Below are 17,942 nucleotides of genomic sequence, written 5' to 3' on the forward strand. Positions count from 1 at the left end.
TGGACTCCGGAGAGCCAGTGGCAGAACGTTAACCAGTCAGGGCCCCCCGGTCCTCCTCCGGGGGGGTGGGGGAGGGATACGAATATCACCTCCCCCCGAGCAGCTCCTGTTCTCCCCAGCCTGTCCGTCTCAGGGCAGCGTCCCCTTGCGCTTGCCTGCCGGTTAGCGGGGCCCTGGACGGGTTGGGCGCCTCCCTCGCGCCCGGCACCCTGCTCCTCCAGTGGAGGCTGCTGCTCGGCTCTAGCAGGGTGGAAGCGGACGCAGGAGGGGATGCCCTCGGCGACAAGCCGGCAGAGGCGCCGCGACCGACGACCGACGACCGAGCAGCTCGTCGTCGGCACCCTGGTGCAACGCCTCCGTCTGCTTCTGGGCCACCAAGAACTGCTGGGCAAAGTTCTCGATGGCGTCGCTGAGGAGGCCAGCCCGACAGACAGGCCTTCCTTACGCATATCTGCCGGGTTAGCCCCCTGATCCTGGACCACTAGTGTGGACATCGCCTGACCCAGGGAGCGTGCAGTGATTTTCATCGCCCCTAGGGCGAGGTCCAACACTGCACGCAGTTCCTGCACAACCCCTGGGCTGGGACTACCCTCGTGCGTGCAGGGCAGAGGGCAGTGAGAGAGGGAAAACAATTTTTGGCCCTTTTGGCACTCCATATTTCCCTCTCTCCGATGCAGCAATTGACATCTGCCCTCTGCCAGAGCAAAAAATGAAACGCTAAGACCCTTTCTAGGATCAGCGATTCCATCTCTCACTACCAGCAGGCATGTGAGACAGTGAACGTGGCCGTCAGAACGGCACACAGCACACTGAACGCTCAAGCCTCAATGAAGAAGGCAAGGCGAACAATGCCCTGACGTGGTCATGTTCCCATGAGAGAATCCGTACCACCCACGAACAGAGTCTCAGCATGCTTTTGATGCGATAGAGGAGTGGGGGCCCGAAGGGGTTTACCCGGCGGGGAATTCCCACTGTAATCCTCAGGCCACCAGCGCTTATCAGCCAAAGTAGCCCTTTTTCCAGTAACACCAGAATATGAACTAGATCGGGGGATAGGCGAAGGGACTCGACCCCATCTGAGGTTTCATAGTCTCGGCCGCGCATCTAGAGCACCGACTGACGCGCGCCGGTTGCTGTGACAACCACCGAGCCTTTTATGAGAAAGGGTGAGACGAACAACGCGCCGACGTGACCATGTTCTTCTGCGAGAACATGAATCACCCACGATCGCAATCTCACATGCGATCGTGGCCGTCAATGAGGACAGGAAACAGTTGCATTCCAGGAATGCACGGTTTGAATGACATCTTGAAAAAGACGTTCTCTTTTGCTCCTAAAAGTTGCTCTTTTAGGATGGAAAACTGCTCTTTTAGTTTGTGCTGAAGCACTCAGGGAGATGACCGCGGTCAGCACGCAGTCCACAGTGCAAGCCTGCGTGTGACACTCAAAGGAAACGCCCAGCGAACCAACAACAAAAGCTCTTTTGTTTGAATGCAATCGATTGCAACAAGGGATCGGTCTCTCGCTGAGAAGCGCTGTAACACCCGCACTGGCAGTTCCTTCCTCTCTCCAAGACTCAATTCTAAACACTCTTCGTGGCAACAGCAATGTACTGTTCGGCTCCGAAGTTGAAAGCATTGATCTGCCATTCCACTTTCTATTTATACCCGCGCTGCGGGGCGGAGCGTGGAATGTGCGGATCACATGCCAATCTTTGATTGGCTCGTTTTTATACACTCGAAGTGGATAGGTCTCTGAGTTCAGATCCCAATTCGTCGGTTCAGTTCTGACGTACGTCGAACGTGACCAAATGAAAGGGAAACGAGGTATATATTGAACCGTGGACTAACTCTATTGTTGCACCATTACTAAACAACATTATACTTTTGTCTTTTTTATCATTATTTACCATGTTTGAGGATATAGGGACCAATTTGCTTCACCAGAGACAGACAAGGAGGAGGAGATAAACCACTGCCCACCGAACCACAGAAAAATAAATAGGAAAATCGCCACACTCATTAAGGCGTTTGACTAAGACTGGTTAAAAGAGCCAATCTTCAGACAATTTAGACATTGCCTTTTTTCTAGAATGTACAAAATCTACTGGAATATGCATAAGGGCAATCCTGAAGATGCCAATTTTAGCATAATTTGAACTAAATCTATTCGACCATTGTTGTTATAGCTAATACTGAAACAATTACTTCATCATTGAATTTAGTATTGATAAACACACTGCTTAAAACCACTAGCTCAGGATTCTCTTTTTAAGCTGACGTTATTTTTGTTTCTCTCTCTTTGTTTCATGTCAGATACGATGGACCAAGACAGCAGGCAGTGCTACTGACCGCTTCCAGGACTCCAGCGTATTCAACGAGACACTGCGCATAACCCGCATCCAGAGGCACCAGGGCGGCCGTTATTACTGTAAGGCTGAGAACGGACTCGGCACTCCCGCCATCAAATCCATCCGAGTGGATGTCTACTGTGAGTTAACAAGCTCATCCACCCGTCGGCAGAATACCACACACTTGACACACTCTTGCAAGTCAACGATAGCTTGGTATTAGCCTTTGCTGACTGTGCCCGCATCTCTCTTTAGCTTTTCAGGCGCATACTCAACCTTCATTCAGCTCTTCACTTAAATCCTTAAGTTACAAATCACATAATCAGTTGGACGCACTTATAAGCATATGACACACTTATAAGCAAAAGTGTTTGCTGTATTATACTGTTGATTTTATATTGTAACATTACATTTTATAAGCTAATAACTTGCTAGAAAAAAATAATTTTAGCATTGCAGAAAAATGCATTATCAAGTTATATATTTATTTATATGTAATTATAATTGAGATAATTATATATATATATATATATATATATATATATATATATATATGTATATATATAATTATATATATATATATATATATATATATATATATATATATATATATATATATGTATATATATATATGTATATATATATATATATATATATATATATATATATATATATATATATAACTTATATACCTTTAAGCTTGTCAAAAAAAAAAATGTTTTTAATGTGTTCTTCTGTTTACTTTTTTCATGATTATGAAAAAATCCAGGACAAAATGGGTATTTTTTTTTATCCTTTGCTTGTTAAACTATTATGAGCACCCATTATTCAAAACCATTTCTCTGGAAAAAAATAATAAATGTTAGGCACAGTAATCTAAATAATTTATCATGGCTGAATGACCTTCCAGCATTGTTTATAATGGGCCAGAACATTTTCTAAGCGTTAATGCGTCTCTCACTAGCTGCTTTATGTGAGACAGTTGCACAAATTCCAAGCATATTTTACATGCCTACTTTGGCACAATATTCGCTAACAAAACAGGGTGTTAAAGTGACTAAATCTCAGCCTCTTAAGGAGCTAGCCATTAGCCAAAACGTTTGTGCCCTTGAGCAATGAATGTCCCTAAAATAAGTGTACAGTAGGTCACTGAATAAAAGCATCTGCTAAATAGCTACTAAAAAAGTAATTTATCCACTTATGGTGTCATTTAATGATACAGACACAATAACAAAATATGTTAATGACTGGACAATGACACAAGGAAGTACTTAAGGAAACAATACAGTACCACTAATAAAATAAATGTTACTTTATTGCTAATAATCTAAGGTTATATCCATCAGCTTCACACCAACAGGGCACTTCTATAGCTTTGCTTTATATGTACAATTTTAACAGATTGTTTAGTCACTTTTTTCTTCCACTGTATTATATATATGATATATTTTGATAATAATTAAAATGATAATAATTAATATACAATTATATACATACAATATTTAAATGAATATAATATTTATATGATATAATTATGAAAAATTAAATATGAAGGTGTATCCTGGTGATATGGAAACCTTTTTATGTTTCTTTACCGGTTTATGTTTGAAATGAATTACTTCTGATATGGTCAAACTTACATTATCAGGGGCAGAATTCACAAAACATTTTATCTTACCACTAGGAGATCTCTTAAATAGCATAAAAAATTCTTAAGTAAGAGTTTGTTCTTAAAACCTATTCTCAAATCTGCTGAGGCCAACTTCAGTAAGGAATACAGAGAAGCTTTTCTCTTAAGCTAAGAGAAAGGGTGGGGTTGGCCTCGTTGCTATGGTTGATGTCAACACGCTTACTAAAAATGCACACAGTGATTGGCTAATGCAGGATGGGTTTCTGTGAGTGATTTAATCATAGATATATAATTTTAGTTTGAGGTGTCATATTGCCATATTCAGATATTTAAAAATGTTGGCTAAGTGTCATTAATTAAATAAGTATATGTTCAGCTGTTCAATTACCTCAAGTTTTCTGCATCCATCCGCCAACCTGTTCCGATTCCCAGCTAGGGATATAGGGGTTTATTCAGGGTTTGGGCTTTATTCCGAACTCAGAGCAACCCCTCGGACAGCACGCCAAATGCGCTTATTTTAATCTTTTACTCTGTTCGATCATTTGCAAATGTGAACTTGAGAAACAACTGCCACAGGTAATAGGACAGAATTTTTTTATTTATTCATTAAAGATGTATTTTTTGCCATTTTGGCCATTTTATTACGATAGGACAGTGAGTAGACAGGAAGCGATGGGGGCATGGGATCAAGAAAGATCTTGAACTCGGGTCACCCAAGCTGCCCACAAGGCTATCAGTGCAGACAATAGGACATTTTCATCTTTACTGCAATGTTTTATTCTCAGTCATTCATTGCACATTGCCTGTAAACAAATTTAAATATATGTTATGTCATCACAGATTAAAATCTAACTCAAAATATGTATGGCATTTATAAGGTAAAAAAGGCTCAGCACCCAAGGCTCCATCGTCTATTGCCTCAATGGTATACAGCGTCTTTGGGCAGACTGTAGAGGCGGATTGCCGGCAAGGCAACAGCCATTTTAGGATTGTTTGTGATTCGGTCTTAGTGACTTCAGAGTCCTCTTGACTACCTCTACCTCTTTTCATAGATTTAGGAGCTGGTTTTAGCACTAAAATGCTTCGTAAAATACTCCGGAGTCCTAAAATTAGGACTGACACGCCTATTATTTTTTTAGGACTTTCTCCTAAATCAGCAAGTTAGGAGCTACTTTTAGCCTTAAAATGTTTTGTGACTACGGCTCCAGGGCTCTAATGGAGCATGTATTATTTCATGTATTTCTTGTCTAGCACATTTCTTAGACCATCAAAAGCCAGACAGTGAGGTTTTTTTATGTGACTCATAAGAGCATATCTCATCTAGGTCTCTTTCAAAGAGTGTTGCACACGTCATCATTCTGTGAACACTTTTATTTTCTTAGAGATGCCACATGGGCTCATTATCGACTTAAAGGCACTTCTCATTGAAGTTTTGGCAACTGTAGACTTGTTGAAATCAAATGCATGCCTTTGAAAATGTAACGAAATGCGTAAAATGAGAGGTTTAATGAATGAGTGAAATGAAAATGAGGATTATTCTTCAAAGAGACATCATTGTCAGTAAGCTAGCTCCTGAATTTTTTCCAAGTTTCAAAGGTTTACTCCTCTGCTATCGGAACCATCAAAAGCTATCACAACCTGTCAAAAAGGGAGTTGTGTGTTGCCTCTGTTCCCTACAGACACGGAGGAGCCATAGATGTTGTAAAGTGATTTACGGTAGCACAGAGAGATGAATAGAAGGAGCGATGGACGATGGCAGGCAGCATTGCCGTAGGGAGACAATGAGGAGCAAGTCATTACCCTTGAATTAGAGAACAGGCCTCAGCTTGTCATTTTTATTCCAGCTTCACGGTGGACTATTTGCTGGTGGGCACTCGCTTTTATCGATCAGAGACATGCTACTCCTGATGCAGTGATCAAAGCCTAGACACATGTCATTGATAAAGAACAGCCAACACACTGCCGATAAACAACTGGGTATTTCGATTCGGAGTGCCCATGTTGTGTCTAAGTGTGGCAGCACTCACTAGTCATTAGTTTAAAGCGGTCAAGACTTTGTTCTAAAGTGGTCAATTGAAACCTTGAATCCATTTAAAAAAAATAATAATAATTAAAGGTCCCATGGCATGGATTTTTTATTATGTTATAATATTTCCTGAGGTGTACTTATATTGTTAGTATGGTTTTTACATCAAAAATGGTCATAATTTAGAAATAAAAGGCATTTTTTCTATACTGATATTAGCCCCCTGGCTTGAATGCTCTGTTTCAAGGGGTGTGTCTGTTGTGAGACTTCATTGAAAACACCCACTATTGTGATTGGCTGACATCTTTTCATTTGAAATGAGATTATGTGGCGGAGGGGGCGTGGTTTAGTCAGGCACGAGCAGCAGCTGCAGCACTGCCAGCCAGAGAGATGGAGAGCTGGAGAAAGATTGCTGAGAAAGTGTTATTGTACGGAGTTGCTGAGAGCGCTGTGAGCACACGTTTATTTTGTTTGTATCTGAAAGCTCTGAATAAACATGAGTGAACTTTGCAACGTTATTTCTCTCATAAAAATGCTTTAACCACAGCTAACTGCAAACACACAACATGAATACAGTAAGAGCTTCTGTTGAGCGTAATTACTAGAGCAGCGTCATTCCAAAGGCAGTTTAGGCAAGTGTGCACTGCAGATATATGTGGGATTGACAGATTTGAACATTATAAAGAGTGTCCTTTCATCGCTCTCGGTAGATTATTCATATAAATAACAAGATTTGATTCATGCTATTTTCCAGGGCTGGACTGGTAGTCTGGCATACCGGGCATTTTCCCAGTGGGCCGACACACTTTGGGGCTGATTTGTTATTTATTTTATGTATTTCTCGCCACTGACTGGCCCATCATGCAGCGACAGCGCCCCATTAGTTTGTCTTCTGAATTGACAGGCCAAAGCGAGAGAGACCTCCTCTCCATATTAGGTGCTTTTTTCAACAACAAAAACATTTTTTTTTTTAGTACATGGAAAGGCGAATATTTGCACAGCGCAGCCGCTGACGAAAGTAAGCTGTGTTTATGCTGCTCTATGAACGGCACTTTGACTCCGAATTTAGTTTTATACAATCATGTGATATGGGAACATTACAAACGCGTGAAATGGGAACATTACAGGTTCTGTGGTAAATCAGCTAAAAACAGCCACGAGCATGTGTTCATGATGAGGTAAAGTGGAAAACGGCAATACACACAATTAGAAACTTGTCACTGTAGCACAACCACAATTTACCTGGCAGCTACTAACAGTGAAGAAATATGGTGCTTTGTAGGAAACGTATTTATAAAATATTTTGCTATTATTACTTAAATTAATATTGCGGAATATAAATCACTTTTATAGAGTTTTCATATTTTCTACAGGTGTTTACAACTTTTTTTAATAGCAAATATAATAGTTTATTATATATGTTGTATATATTTTAGAAACCATATAGCCGTGGTAATGAGGAGCATGGTTTTACTCGTGACTACCATGATCTATTACATTTAAATAAAACTGGCCTAACGTTAAACTAAAGTCTATAAAACAGCTTTAAAGCATGGATCCCATGAAATAAGGATGTAACGACATTCTTAGCTTGGAAGTAAGGAGGCGGGAACCAGCGAACGTTTAACAAACTTTAATTCTAAATAAATAAACAAAACGAAAGTAAACCGTGGGCAGCCCCTCATGGATGACTGCCCGCGCACACACACATAATAAAACGCGGGCAGCCCCTCACGGACGACTGCCCGCACACACACAACAGAACGTAAACAAAACATAACATAAATTCCAGGCCTGGTCCTCTCTCGTCTTTCGCTGCCTTCGCTCCTCCTTTGGAGGATGCCTTCGCGCTGCCTTCACTTCTCCTTCTTTATGCTCCCGTCACTCGGCCACGAGACGAGACCGGTGAGTCGCGCAGCTGGTGCTCATTACCACTCACCGTCGCCCCGCTCTCGCGGCCCCTCGCCCCGCTGCTTGCCACAAAGGACAAAGCTTTTTTGCTCTCTAAATGTTTTATGAACTTTTTTTTTAATAGATCTAATGAAATTTAACTAAATGTTATTTCAATGAGAACCTCATGAACAGTGTTGGTAACCTTACTTTAAAAAAGTAATTAGTTATAGTTACTCACTACCTGTTCCAAAAAGTAACTGAGTTAGTAACTAAATGACTAAATTACTCAACTATAATAAAAGTAACTTGTTACCAGGGAAAGTAACTATTTGCGTTACTGTAAAAAAAAAAGTTGCTATAAGTCATAGATTTTTTTTTTTTTTTTTACCAGTTTTCACAAGTAAGTTGAAATGAGTAGAACAGACAAGCGTTTGTACATAAATTTCGATATTTATTACCAGTGTTGGTCAAGTTACGTGTTACATTTTTAAAAAATGTTCAAATGTAAATATATGTTCTAACGTTACCCAGTTCGCTGTTTAGAGTTTGTGATTCAAAGTGAAGAAGCTATCATTGTAAAATCAAACAGTGACGCATTACAGTGATTAAAATGTTTATAAAATGCTAAAATCAAAGTTGTTACTGCTGACGATATGAGTTAACGTGTAATGTTATTTGCAGGTTCACATGTAGGCTGACGTTATAATACTGACGTTAAGTTTTGCAGGTCTTGAAAATAAAGACTAAACTTACCACTCAAAAGCGTCCATTTCCAATTTCAAAACAATTGGTTGTTCCTCAAAATCTTTATCTCCGTCAGAAACAGGATCAAACATAAGGTTGGATGCATTATCTCTCCATGATTGACAGGATATGGTAGATGTGTTTCTGTTATTGAACCGAGCTGCGCAGTGAAACAGCCAATCAGAGCCGAACTCTACATTAATATTCATGACCCTTCCAAATAAGGCGAAAACAGAGCATTACATCCTATAGGGACAATTTCTGGGGTTGTAAATGGACCTGTAAAACCATATCTGGACAATTAGAACTTTTAAATAAGTCACATACCCTATATGTAGATATCAGAGAACAATTTAAAATATTGTTTCAACTACTTCTAGGGCACGTTTAACGCCCAAAAAGGACAATTATGTTATCATTTACTAGCCCTCATTTCATTCCAAACCTGTGTGTATTCTTGTTCTGTGATACATAAAATAAGATATTTTGAAGAATGTTTTAGATGTTTTTGTTCATATAATAGTTTTTTTTTTTTTTCTGGACTCCATTGACTTTCACTGTATGAATTTATGGTTGAGTATTAAAAATATAACCTGGCATGAAGGAAATGAGTCCTACAAATTCTGTCTTGTCAAATTGTTATCGGGCAGGTTGATTAATGTTTGAAAGCAGGAGAAAGAAAGATGTTGAAAGGCAAAGTTAACTGATTGCTGAGAGTTCTCAAAAAATAAGTGAATGAAGGTTTTTTTCTTTGAGTGCAAAAGCACATGTAAGAACACATGGCTCCTCACTCAAGCACTGTAATTACTGTGGTTCTTGAAAAAATTACAGTTGTAAAAATACTCGCCATTCAAGAGCCAAAATACAGTTGCCTGAGTGGTCCATCACTATGTTTAGACGTTATGTTTGCTGTTGAAGGGGTACTTCAGCGCTGGGAAGATGAATCTGTATTTAAACTGGGTCATCAATGTAGTAGAAATGTGAAATTATTTTTTTAAATTTGGTGCCTTCTAGACTGAGAAAAGACAGAAAATGTATTTTTGTCTCATGGGATGAAAGACTACAATTCCCAGAATGCTTCCCTGCCCTGTGAGGCCATTCCCAAAGCCACCAACTTGATTACTGTGACTGAGTTGGAGAAGACACTAAAATTAAAAACTGAACATGTCTGTTCAATATAATGAGTGAGTCACCGCGCGAGTATCACAGCACAGCACTAACTGCAGGAGTCAGATAAATGAGCTGATGAGCTCTCGTGATGAGAGCTGAAGTAATCCCGACTACACTCGCGACTACATTCACAACGCGAGTTCAGTCTGGCGCGTTTCAGTTCATGCCTTTGCAAGCTTAACTTTCATAGAAATTAATTTAAGAAGTTAAAACACTTATATTGCTCACCATAGCTCTGTTTAAATGAGTGCCTGTAGCAGCGAGCTGAGCTCTGAGTGTGATCTCCATCCCCCATGCACGGGCTCAAAACATGCGGAAATGGCTCCCTCTGCTGGCTGTAGTCTTTAGCCTTTGGCCAAACATTGTCAATTTGCATCATAGGAGGAATTTTTCCAGAAATAAAATGCATATTTTTCCAGAAATATATATACCTCATATCCCCCTGAGACAATATCTTGTCTCAGGGGGATATGAGGGGGGAAAGCACATTTATTTAAATATGCTCGAGGGTTTCTACTGATACAAAGCCATATGCTAATCGCTGAAGTAACCCTTTAATGGTTGTATGTTCCAGGGGCATGTGGTCCATATTAGATCTAAAATATTGGAAATACTTTTAAATGTGCTGCTATTTGCCATGAGAGTAAGCAACTGACTGACTATTATAAACCAATTCAGCTTATCTGCACCGGGCACATTTTTTTATTTTTTTTTTGCATGATGCCTATAATGACTGGGATACATATAATAATACATTTAATTAGCTCAATAGGTTATTATGGGTATTAATATTTAATTATATATAATTAATCATAACTAGTTATGATCAAATTATAAATCTCCAAATCACCCAGAAGGGAATAACCTAGGTATTTAAGCTATATATATATATATGCCAATTCTATATATATGTCACAGGTGGGGACACACAATCTTTGTGTTAGCTGCTTGGGAGTGGAGCATGCACGGTCAGCTCTCGAGGGGGCTGGCTGTGCACATTATGAGGAACTTTCTCTGAGAACATTCCGCTCTGGCCTGGCTGTGTTTGAAGAGAGCAGCCAGGCTTGCACTTCCCACGAATTGTGTCCTACCTCTGCTGAGGCAGCGCAGCAGCTTCATTCATGGGGTTCACAAATGGAACTAGTGGAGGAGTTTAAGATGACTTCTGCCTTTCCTTAGCTGTCACCCGCTAGTACCACTGCTTAAACTCGAGATTCTGAAGCCCACACTGTGGCTTCTCCTGCCCAGTATGAGAGTTTGATGTTGGAATTGTCTAACTCTGAGGTATTTAGCACTGAAGCCGATATTAGCAACTTGACAGCATTTCCCTGCAGTACGAGGAGCTTATGGAGATTGTGTCTCGTGGAAGAAGCCATTCTCCCGGTGTCTAACGAGTCCCATGGTCCATCATTATTCATCAATCTTGGGGCTCAAGGAGAATGGCTATGGGAGGATGCCCAGGGTTAAAGAGACTTTGGCTGCATATCTCTCTGCTGACGCTGCGTCGCCCCTTAAAGGCCAGATGCTGGCCACCAAGCCATGCTGTATGACATCTTTGCTAGTAGGCAAGGCGTATACGGAAGAAGGTCAGGCAGGTGATTCTTTACACATTATATACATCTTGCAAGCATAGACTGACCTGCTCAGGGACTTGGATTATGGCAAAGGTGAGGTGCTCAATGCTATTAAAGTGCTGAGTCGGGCCTCCAACAAACCCAAACCTTCCCAACAACACTGTGGCCATAGGGGTTCATCCTCCCCAGGGAGGCCTGTAGAAAAATCTGTTTGGTGTTTCCCTGTAATGCAATCGCATAAAAATATACCCAAGGTCAGTTTCGAGAGGCTGATTCCTCTAGTAGATTATTTGGCAGCATGGAAAACACTACCCAATGTGTCTCAGTAGACAAAGGGTACATAATTCAATTAGTGTGTTATCCACCCGGGTTCATCAGGGTTTTTTCCACAGTGATGGGCCCCGAGTAGGCTCGGGTTATGGAACAAGAAGTTCAATCTCTTCTTACAAAGAGGGCCATAAAATATATTCCTCCCCAAAAGAAAAATGCCGGGTTCTACAGCCGGTACTTCATAGTTCCAAAGAAAGATAGGGGGGGGTGTCCCATTATAGATCTGCATCCCATGAACCGTTCTCTAAGGAGATTCAAGTTCAAGATGTTGAGGATTCCACTTATCATGTCTCAAATCAAGTCAAAAGATTGGTTTGTCACGACTGATCTGAAGGATGCGTATTTCAGTATTTCCATCCTTTCACAATACAGGAAGTTCCGGATATTTGCTTTCGGGGGCGATGTGTACCATTTTCAGGTTCTTCTGTTTAGCCTAGCATTCTCCCCTCACACTTTCAGAAAGTGCGTGGATGCAGCTGAGACTTCAGGACATTCATATTCTCAACTACATAGATGACTGGTTAATATTAGCCTAAGAGATGGTGGCTCGGCATCGAGATGTCATGCTTAACCCCATAAATTGCTTGGGGATGAGACTCAACACCAAGAAGAGTACCGCTTTCTCGGGTACAGAGAACTACTTTTCTAGGAGTTGTGTGGCACTCAGTCACGATGCAGGCATGCTTGTATCCCGTTCATATCGAGTCATTTCTGGAGGAAGTAACCAGAATCCAGCTAGACCAGTTAATCACTGTAAAACAGTTTCAGGGACTTTTGGGGCTAATGGCAGCTGCATACAACACAATATCTTTTGGCCTGCTGTGGCAGACCCTTGCAGTGGTGGCTAAGGATGAGGAGGTTTTCCTCGAGGGGCAACCTGTTTCACACGATCAAGATTGTGCGATGTCTTCGTTCCTTAGTCATGTGGAAAAATCATTGGTTCCTTTCCCAGGGCCCAGTGTTGGGGGCATCATGTAATTGCAAAATATTGTTGACAGAAGCATTCCTCACGGGTCTGTGGAAGGAGCATCATGTCTCCAGGCATGTAAATAAAGGCACTTCCTTCCAGACTAAGAGGCCACCATGTTCTAGTAAGAACAGGCAATATGTCGGAGGTCTCGTATAGCAACCATCAGGAGGGTCTGAAGTCGCTCCCTCTATGCAAACTAGTGCATTATATCCTCTTGTAGTCCCAGGGAAAACTGCTATCTCTTAGAGCACTGTATATTTCTGGGCACCTATATTTGGGACCAGATGTCCTGTTCAGGCAGGGGCTGAAGGCCGGGGAATGGAGAATCTGTTTGTCTCTCAAGAGACGACTCACTGTCCGCTCTGTTTGCTCCTCTGGGGCCGCATCTGTACGCCTTTACCCCAATCACTCTGCTCCTGGGAGTTCTAGAAAGAGAAAGAGACCAGAAATGTAGAAGCTTTGTTTCTGGCCCCTGAAGGGGGATCAGTTCCTAAATACAGGTCTCTCCACCAAGGTGGTAGAGGCCATTCTCAATTTTAGAGCCGCCTCCACAAGGAAACTGTACACCTTAAAGTGGGGAGGATTTACTTTATGGTGAAGAGAACATAGGTTGGACCCAGTTAACTACCCAGTGGCTTCAGTGCTGGAGTTCCTTCAAGAACTCCATAGTGGCCTTCCACGCAATATTAAGTGGTAGATCTTTGTGGAAGCACCACTTGGTAAACTAATAAACTGCTGGTGTGCTTCGGGCCTCCTAAGAAGGGCTGCCCGGCCTCTAAAAAGACAATCTGTTCCTATTTCTATGGCTTATGAGGCATGCGGTTTGTCTTTACCTCTTTAAGTCAGAGCACATTCCACACAGTCACGCTGGAGGCGTTCCCCAAAGCGTCATCATTGGATGCAGTGTCTCGCTCTCCCCACAGGGAGCCATGATTTAATGCATAACCTGAGACTTTTTTGCACCTTAGCTCAAACATTAGAGCATGCTTGCATCACCAAGGTCATAGTTTCAATTCCCAGATAATGCATGAAAAAAAATGTATACCTAAAATGTAAACCAAGTCACTTTGTATAAAAGTTTCTGCAAAAAGGATAAATGAAAAAGTAATATTTACTGATGTTTTCAAATTGTATTAATTTACTTTTCTTTCTTTTTTTTAAACTAAAATACTAAACAAAAAATTAATGATACTAACGCAAGGCTTGGCTTTGATCTGAAACACAGATTGCACAGATTTTATAAAAATGAAAAGAGGTGAATACTGTTTGGATCTTTATGTATTAATACAGAGATTTCAGTTAACACTTTTTACACTTTGCATCGGTTCAGTTTATCTTTTGTTAATGCATGAACAAACAATAAACAACAATTTTACAGCATTTATTAATGCAAAATCAGATTAATATTAATTAAAATGTGTACCATTGTTAATTTATCTTTTCATAATACATTAACTACTGTTAATTTATATAATTTGAAGTGTTAAAATGAATGTTGAAATGTATTATTATTTGTAGAATTTAGCACAGATTACTGATGTTTAATGATGTATGTTCATTGTTCTTTGTTATATGTTAGATACTGCATTAACAATTGTTAAAATATAGAACATTTTTGTAAAGTATTACCAGTGCATCGAATCTCAATAACATGCACTCATTTTAGCTGGTGTTTAATGAGTTAAGTGCTAAAAGAAATTTATGTCTATCCTGGACCGTAATAAATAGGCGACTGTATGAGTTGCGCTCCAGTAAAGTTCATTTCTTTTATGGGCTTCTTTCTTAATTTAGGTCGTTTTTGGCTCATTAAGCAATTCGACAAATTGTGCCTTCAATCTCGTAGCAGCTTGGAAAGAAAAGGATACAAAATCAGCTATATCACAGTATAATGTTAGAATTGTTTTATTTTGTTGCGGTATATTTAGCAACAACTTAATGCTAGTAGTGGCACACAACTGTTCCTGGTATCTGTAGCACAGTGACATTATGCATTTGATTTGAGCATATTACTTTTTGAGTTTGGACATGAATATGAATGCATAAAGTAGGGTATGAATAAATCTAAATATGGATGTTTTTGTTTACCTGTAACCTAGTTTTCTGTTTATTTACCTTCTGTCATTTCCATACTTCTGTCCTACATGTCTGTGCATATTCAGAAATATACCTAGCTAGGGTTCTAGATGGCTATTTCTGTGTACCACCATCTCTGAAGAAGTTTCACGGTGGATTTTAAGGGTGATTTGAGCAATGCTAGATCAGCATGACTAACCTGTCTATTTACATTTCAGATTTAGATGACCCCATCGTGACGGTCCATCAGAGTATTGGAGAGGCAAAGGAGCAGTTCTACTATGAGAGGACAGTGTTCCTGCGGTGTGCTGCCAATTCTAACCCTCCGGTGCGGTACAGCTGGAGGCGAGGAAGGGAGTTCCTGTCCCAAGGTTCAGACAAGGGTGTGGAGATCTATGAGCCTTTCTTCACACAGGTAGGACATTGGCTCAGTCTTATTGTTTTTGAAGCAGTAATGTCCGTTAATGGTATATGTGTGCATACACACTACAGTTTAAATCTTTGGTGTCAGTAAGATTTAAAAAAATAAATGAATACTTTAATTCAGCAATGACATTAAATTAATTGAAAGTGACAGTCAGACATTTATAAGATTTCTACTTAAAAGTAAATGCTGCTTTAGAACTCTGTATCAATGAATCCTGACTTTTTTTTGTGCTGTTTTCACCAATAGAAGAAATGTTTCTTGAGCGGTAGTATAACTTGTGGTGTCGCTTAGGTTCATTGTGCACCCTATAATATTTATTGCATCAGGCCTCCTCGGTAGAAATCTCATGTGCTCTCAGGGGAGATCGTTATGGGTCCTCCAATGCAATCCCCCAGTAAACTGTCCCCATTTTCTCTTGTCATGACTAGAGCTAGGGCAGGGTGGTATGACCACTATCTTATTTAAGAGTATGAGTAATTTTATATCACAGAACCGGTATATATCACTATTCTTGTTTTTGCTGAAAATTCAATGAAAAATGTAGTTTATTAATTAAATAAAAGTGTCAGTATTAATGTCAGAATTCTGTGAATTAAATACTTTCAAAGGTACTACAATCAAAAATTTGTATTGTTAAATTTGTAACTTGAAAAATAACTGATATTCACACTGCACTTCAAGTTCAATTTAATCATATTTATTTCGTTGTAACATAAAAAACTGATTAAATAGTGTGCATCAATGCTGACATTTAATACTGGATGACTTTATGAAAGCCTGGCTTGCTTAAAAACATTTGATGAACTTCATTGCTTTTGCATCAAAGTTGTCACAGCTATCAAGAGAGACACAGAGAGAGCATCGGTTTGACATTGTGAGTGTTATCTGGTCCAGAAGGACGCACATCAGATCTGACAGTTAAAAAAATGCTTTCAAAATACAGATTTGCCATATCCGATATGGCACAGTGATTGGCCCAGAGTGGATCTGTCCTGGTAATTAGTCACAAGATGCAGGGTATTTCTGGACCTGTTTCACTCTTCTTATTCCCCACAGATGATCATTCATGGAACATTAGTCTGTGCACTTAGAGGAGATACTTCATGTTTTTTTCAATAGAGCCTTCTTTATTTTTCAACCCCTTCAGATCTATGAATATGAAACTAATGCACTGCAGTTTTCTGTCAATGTCTTAGTTTAGAAAGCAGATCAAAAGCCAAGTATCTCTTAAGAGGGTAAAAAACAGTTCAACTATTTATAAGCAATCAACTTAAATGTCTTTGTAGAAATTGACTTCATCTGAAGATGATAAAAGAAAAAGTTACTCATTAGGTTTAGGTGAACCATTTGCGTACATGTACAGTTGCCATAATAAACTGGTTCTCAATTGGAACACAGATTTTACATTTGACATTAAGAGATGACCAATAACAGTTACATAGTTAACTTCCTCTTGAATTTATATGGTTTACAAAACTAATTTTCGGCACAAATACAGTGTTTTGTTCACAGTAACTTGTTAACACCTTTAAAGGGTTAGTTCACCCAAAAATGAATTAATTATCCTAATGTCGTCCGACACCCATAAGACCTCCATTCATCTTCGGAACACAACTGAAGATATTTTTGTTGAAATCCGATGCCTCAGACAGGCCTTCATTGACACCAATGTCATTTCCTCTCTCAAGACCCATAAAGGCACTAAAGACGTCGTTACAAAGCCCATCTCACTACAGTGGCTCTACAATCATTTTATGAAGCAACGAGAACAGTTTTTGTTAACAAAAAAACTAAATAACAACTTATATAGTGATGGGCCGTTCAGCGGTTATGAATCAGTGTATTGATTCATGATTCGGATCACATTTCAAACTGCTGAAATCACGTGACATAATGACATTCACGATCAGAATCATGAATCAATACGCTGATTCATAACCGTTCGAAACTTTGTTGCAAGTTATTTAGTTGGTTTGTAAGTCATTATTTAGTTTTTTTTTTTGTGTGCATTAAAACTTTTCTCGTTGCTTCATAAAATGATTGTAGAATCACTGTAGTGAGATGGGCTTTGTAACGCCGTCTTTAGTGCCTTTATGAGTCTTGAGAGAGGAAATGACATTGGTGTCAATGAAGGCCTGTCTGAGCCATCGGATTTCAGCAAAAATATCTTCACTTGTGTTCCGAAGATGAACGGAGGTCTTACGGGTGTCGAACGACATTAGGGTAAGTCATTAATGACAGAATTTTCATTTCGGGGGGGAACTACCCCTCTAATGCTGACTTAAAAATAACTTTTACAAAAAAATATAATCAAAAAACACCACATAGAGCTCTATACAGAATTACAAATATAAGCTATTAAAAGTCCCCATGCTTTGACAAAAATAAATAACACAAATTATTCATATATTGTAGGGGTGACCCCGAATAGTCGAAGATTTGATGCATCAATATGCGGAGCCGGATTCGACCACCGATCTCACAGTCGAATCTTTGTGGGTGTTTAATATTTTAATGACGTGGCACAGCGCTGTGCTGAGCTCAGTGCCGCGCCGCACCTTTAAAATTCAAACACATTGTTTTTGATGAGTGTACACCATAGAATGTACGTACACACACCAGTGTTCGGCACATGTCCGTGGCGACTCAGGAAGTTGTTTAAAATCCTGCCGCGCCACAGAGCCATTTTAAGGTTTTATATTACATTTATATTTTATTTCCCTCAAATTGTCAATGTACATTCTGATTTCACCCT

At 39.8% G+C, this 17,942-nt stretch overlaps 1 protein-coding gene across 1 annotated transcript in view; it reads left to right on the plus strand.

Moving 5' to 3' along the window:
• mdga2a (MAM domain containing glycosylphosphatidylinositol anchor 2a) overlaps nt 1-17,942 on the plus strand; it is a 220,922-nt gene that overhangs the window by 86,673 nt on the left and 116,307 nt on the right. The window contains exons 3-4 of the mRNA XM_067455178.1: nt 2,316-2,490; nt 14,979-15,175. Of these exons, the coding sequence (XP_067311279.1) occupies nt 2,316-2,490; nt 14,979-15,175 (372 nt within the window). The remainder of the gene's footprint in view (nt 1-2,315; nt 2,491-14,978; nt 15,176-17,942) is intronic.

Source organism: Pseudorasbora parva, chromosome 10 (genome assembly GCF_024679245.1).
Source record: "Pseudorasbora parva isolate DD20220531a chromosome 10, ASM2467924v1, whole genome shotgun sequence".
NCBI classification, from domain to species: Eukaryota; Metazoa; Chordata; class Actinopteri; order Cypriniformes; family Gobionidae; genus Pseudorasbora; species Pseudorasbora parva.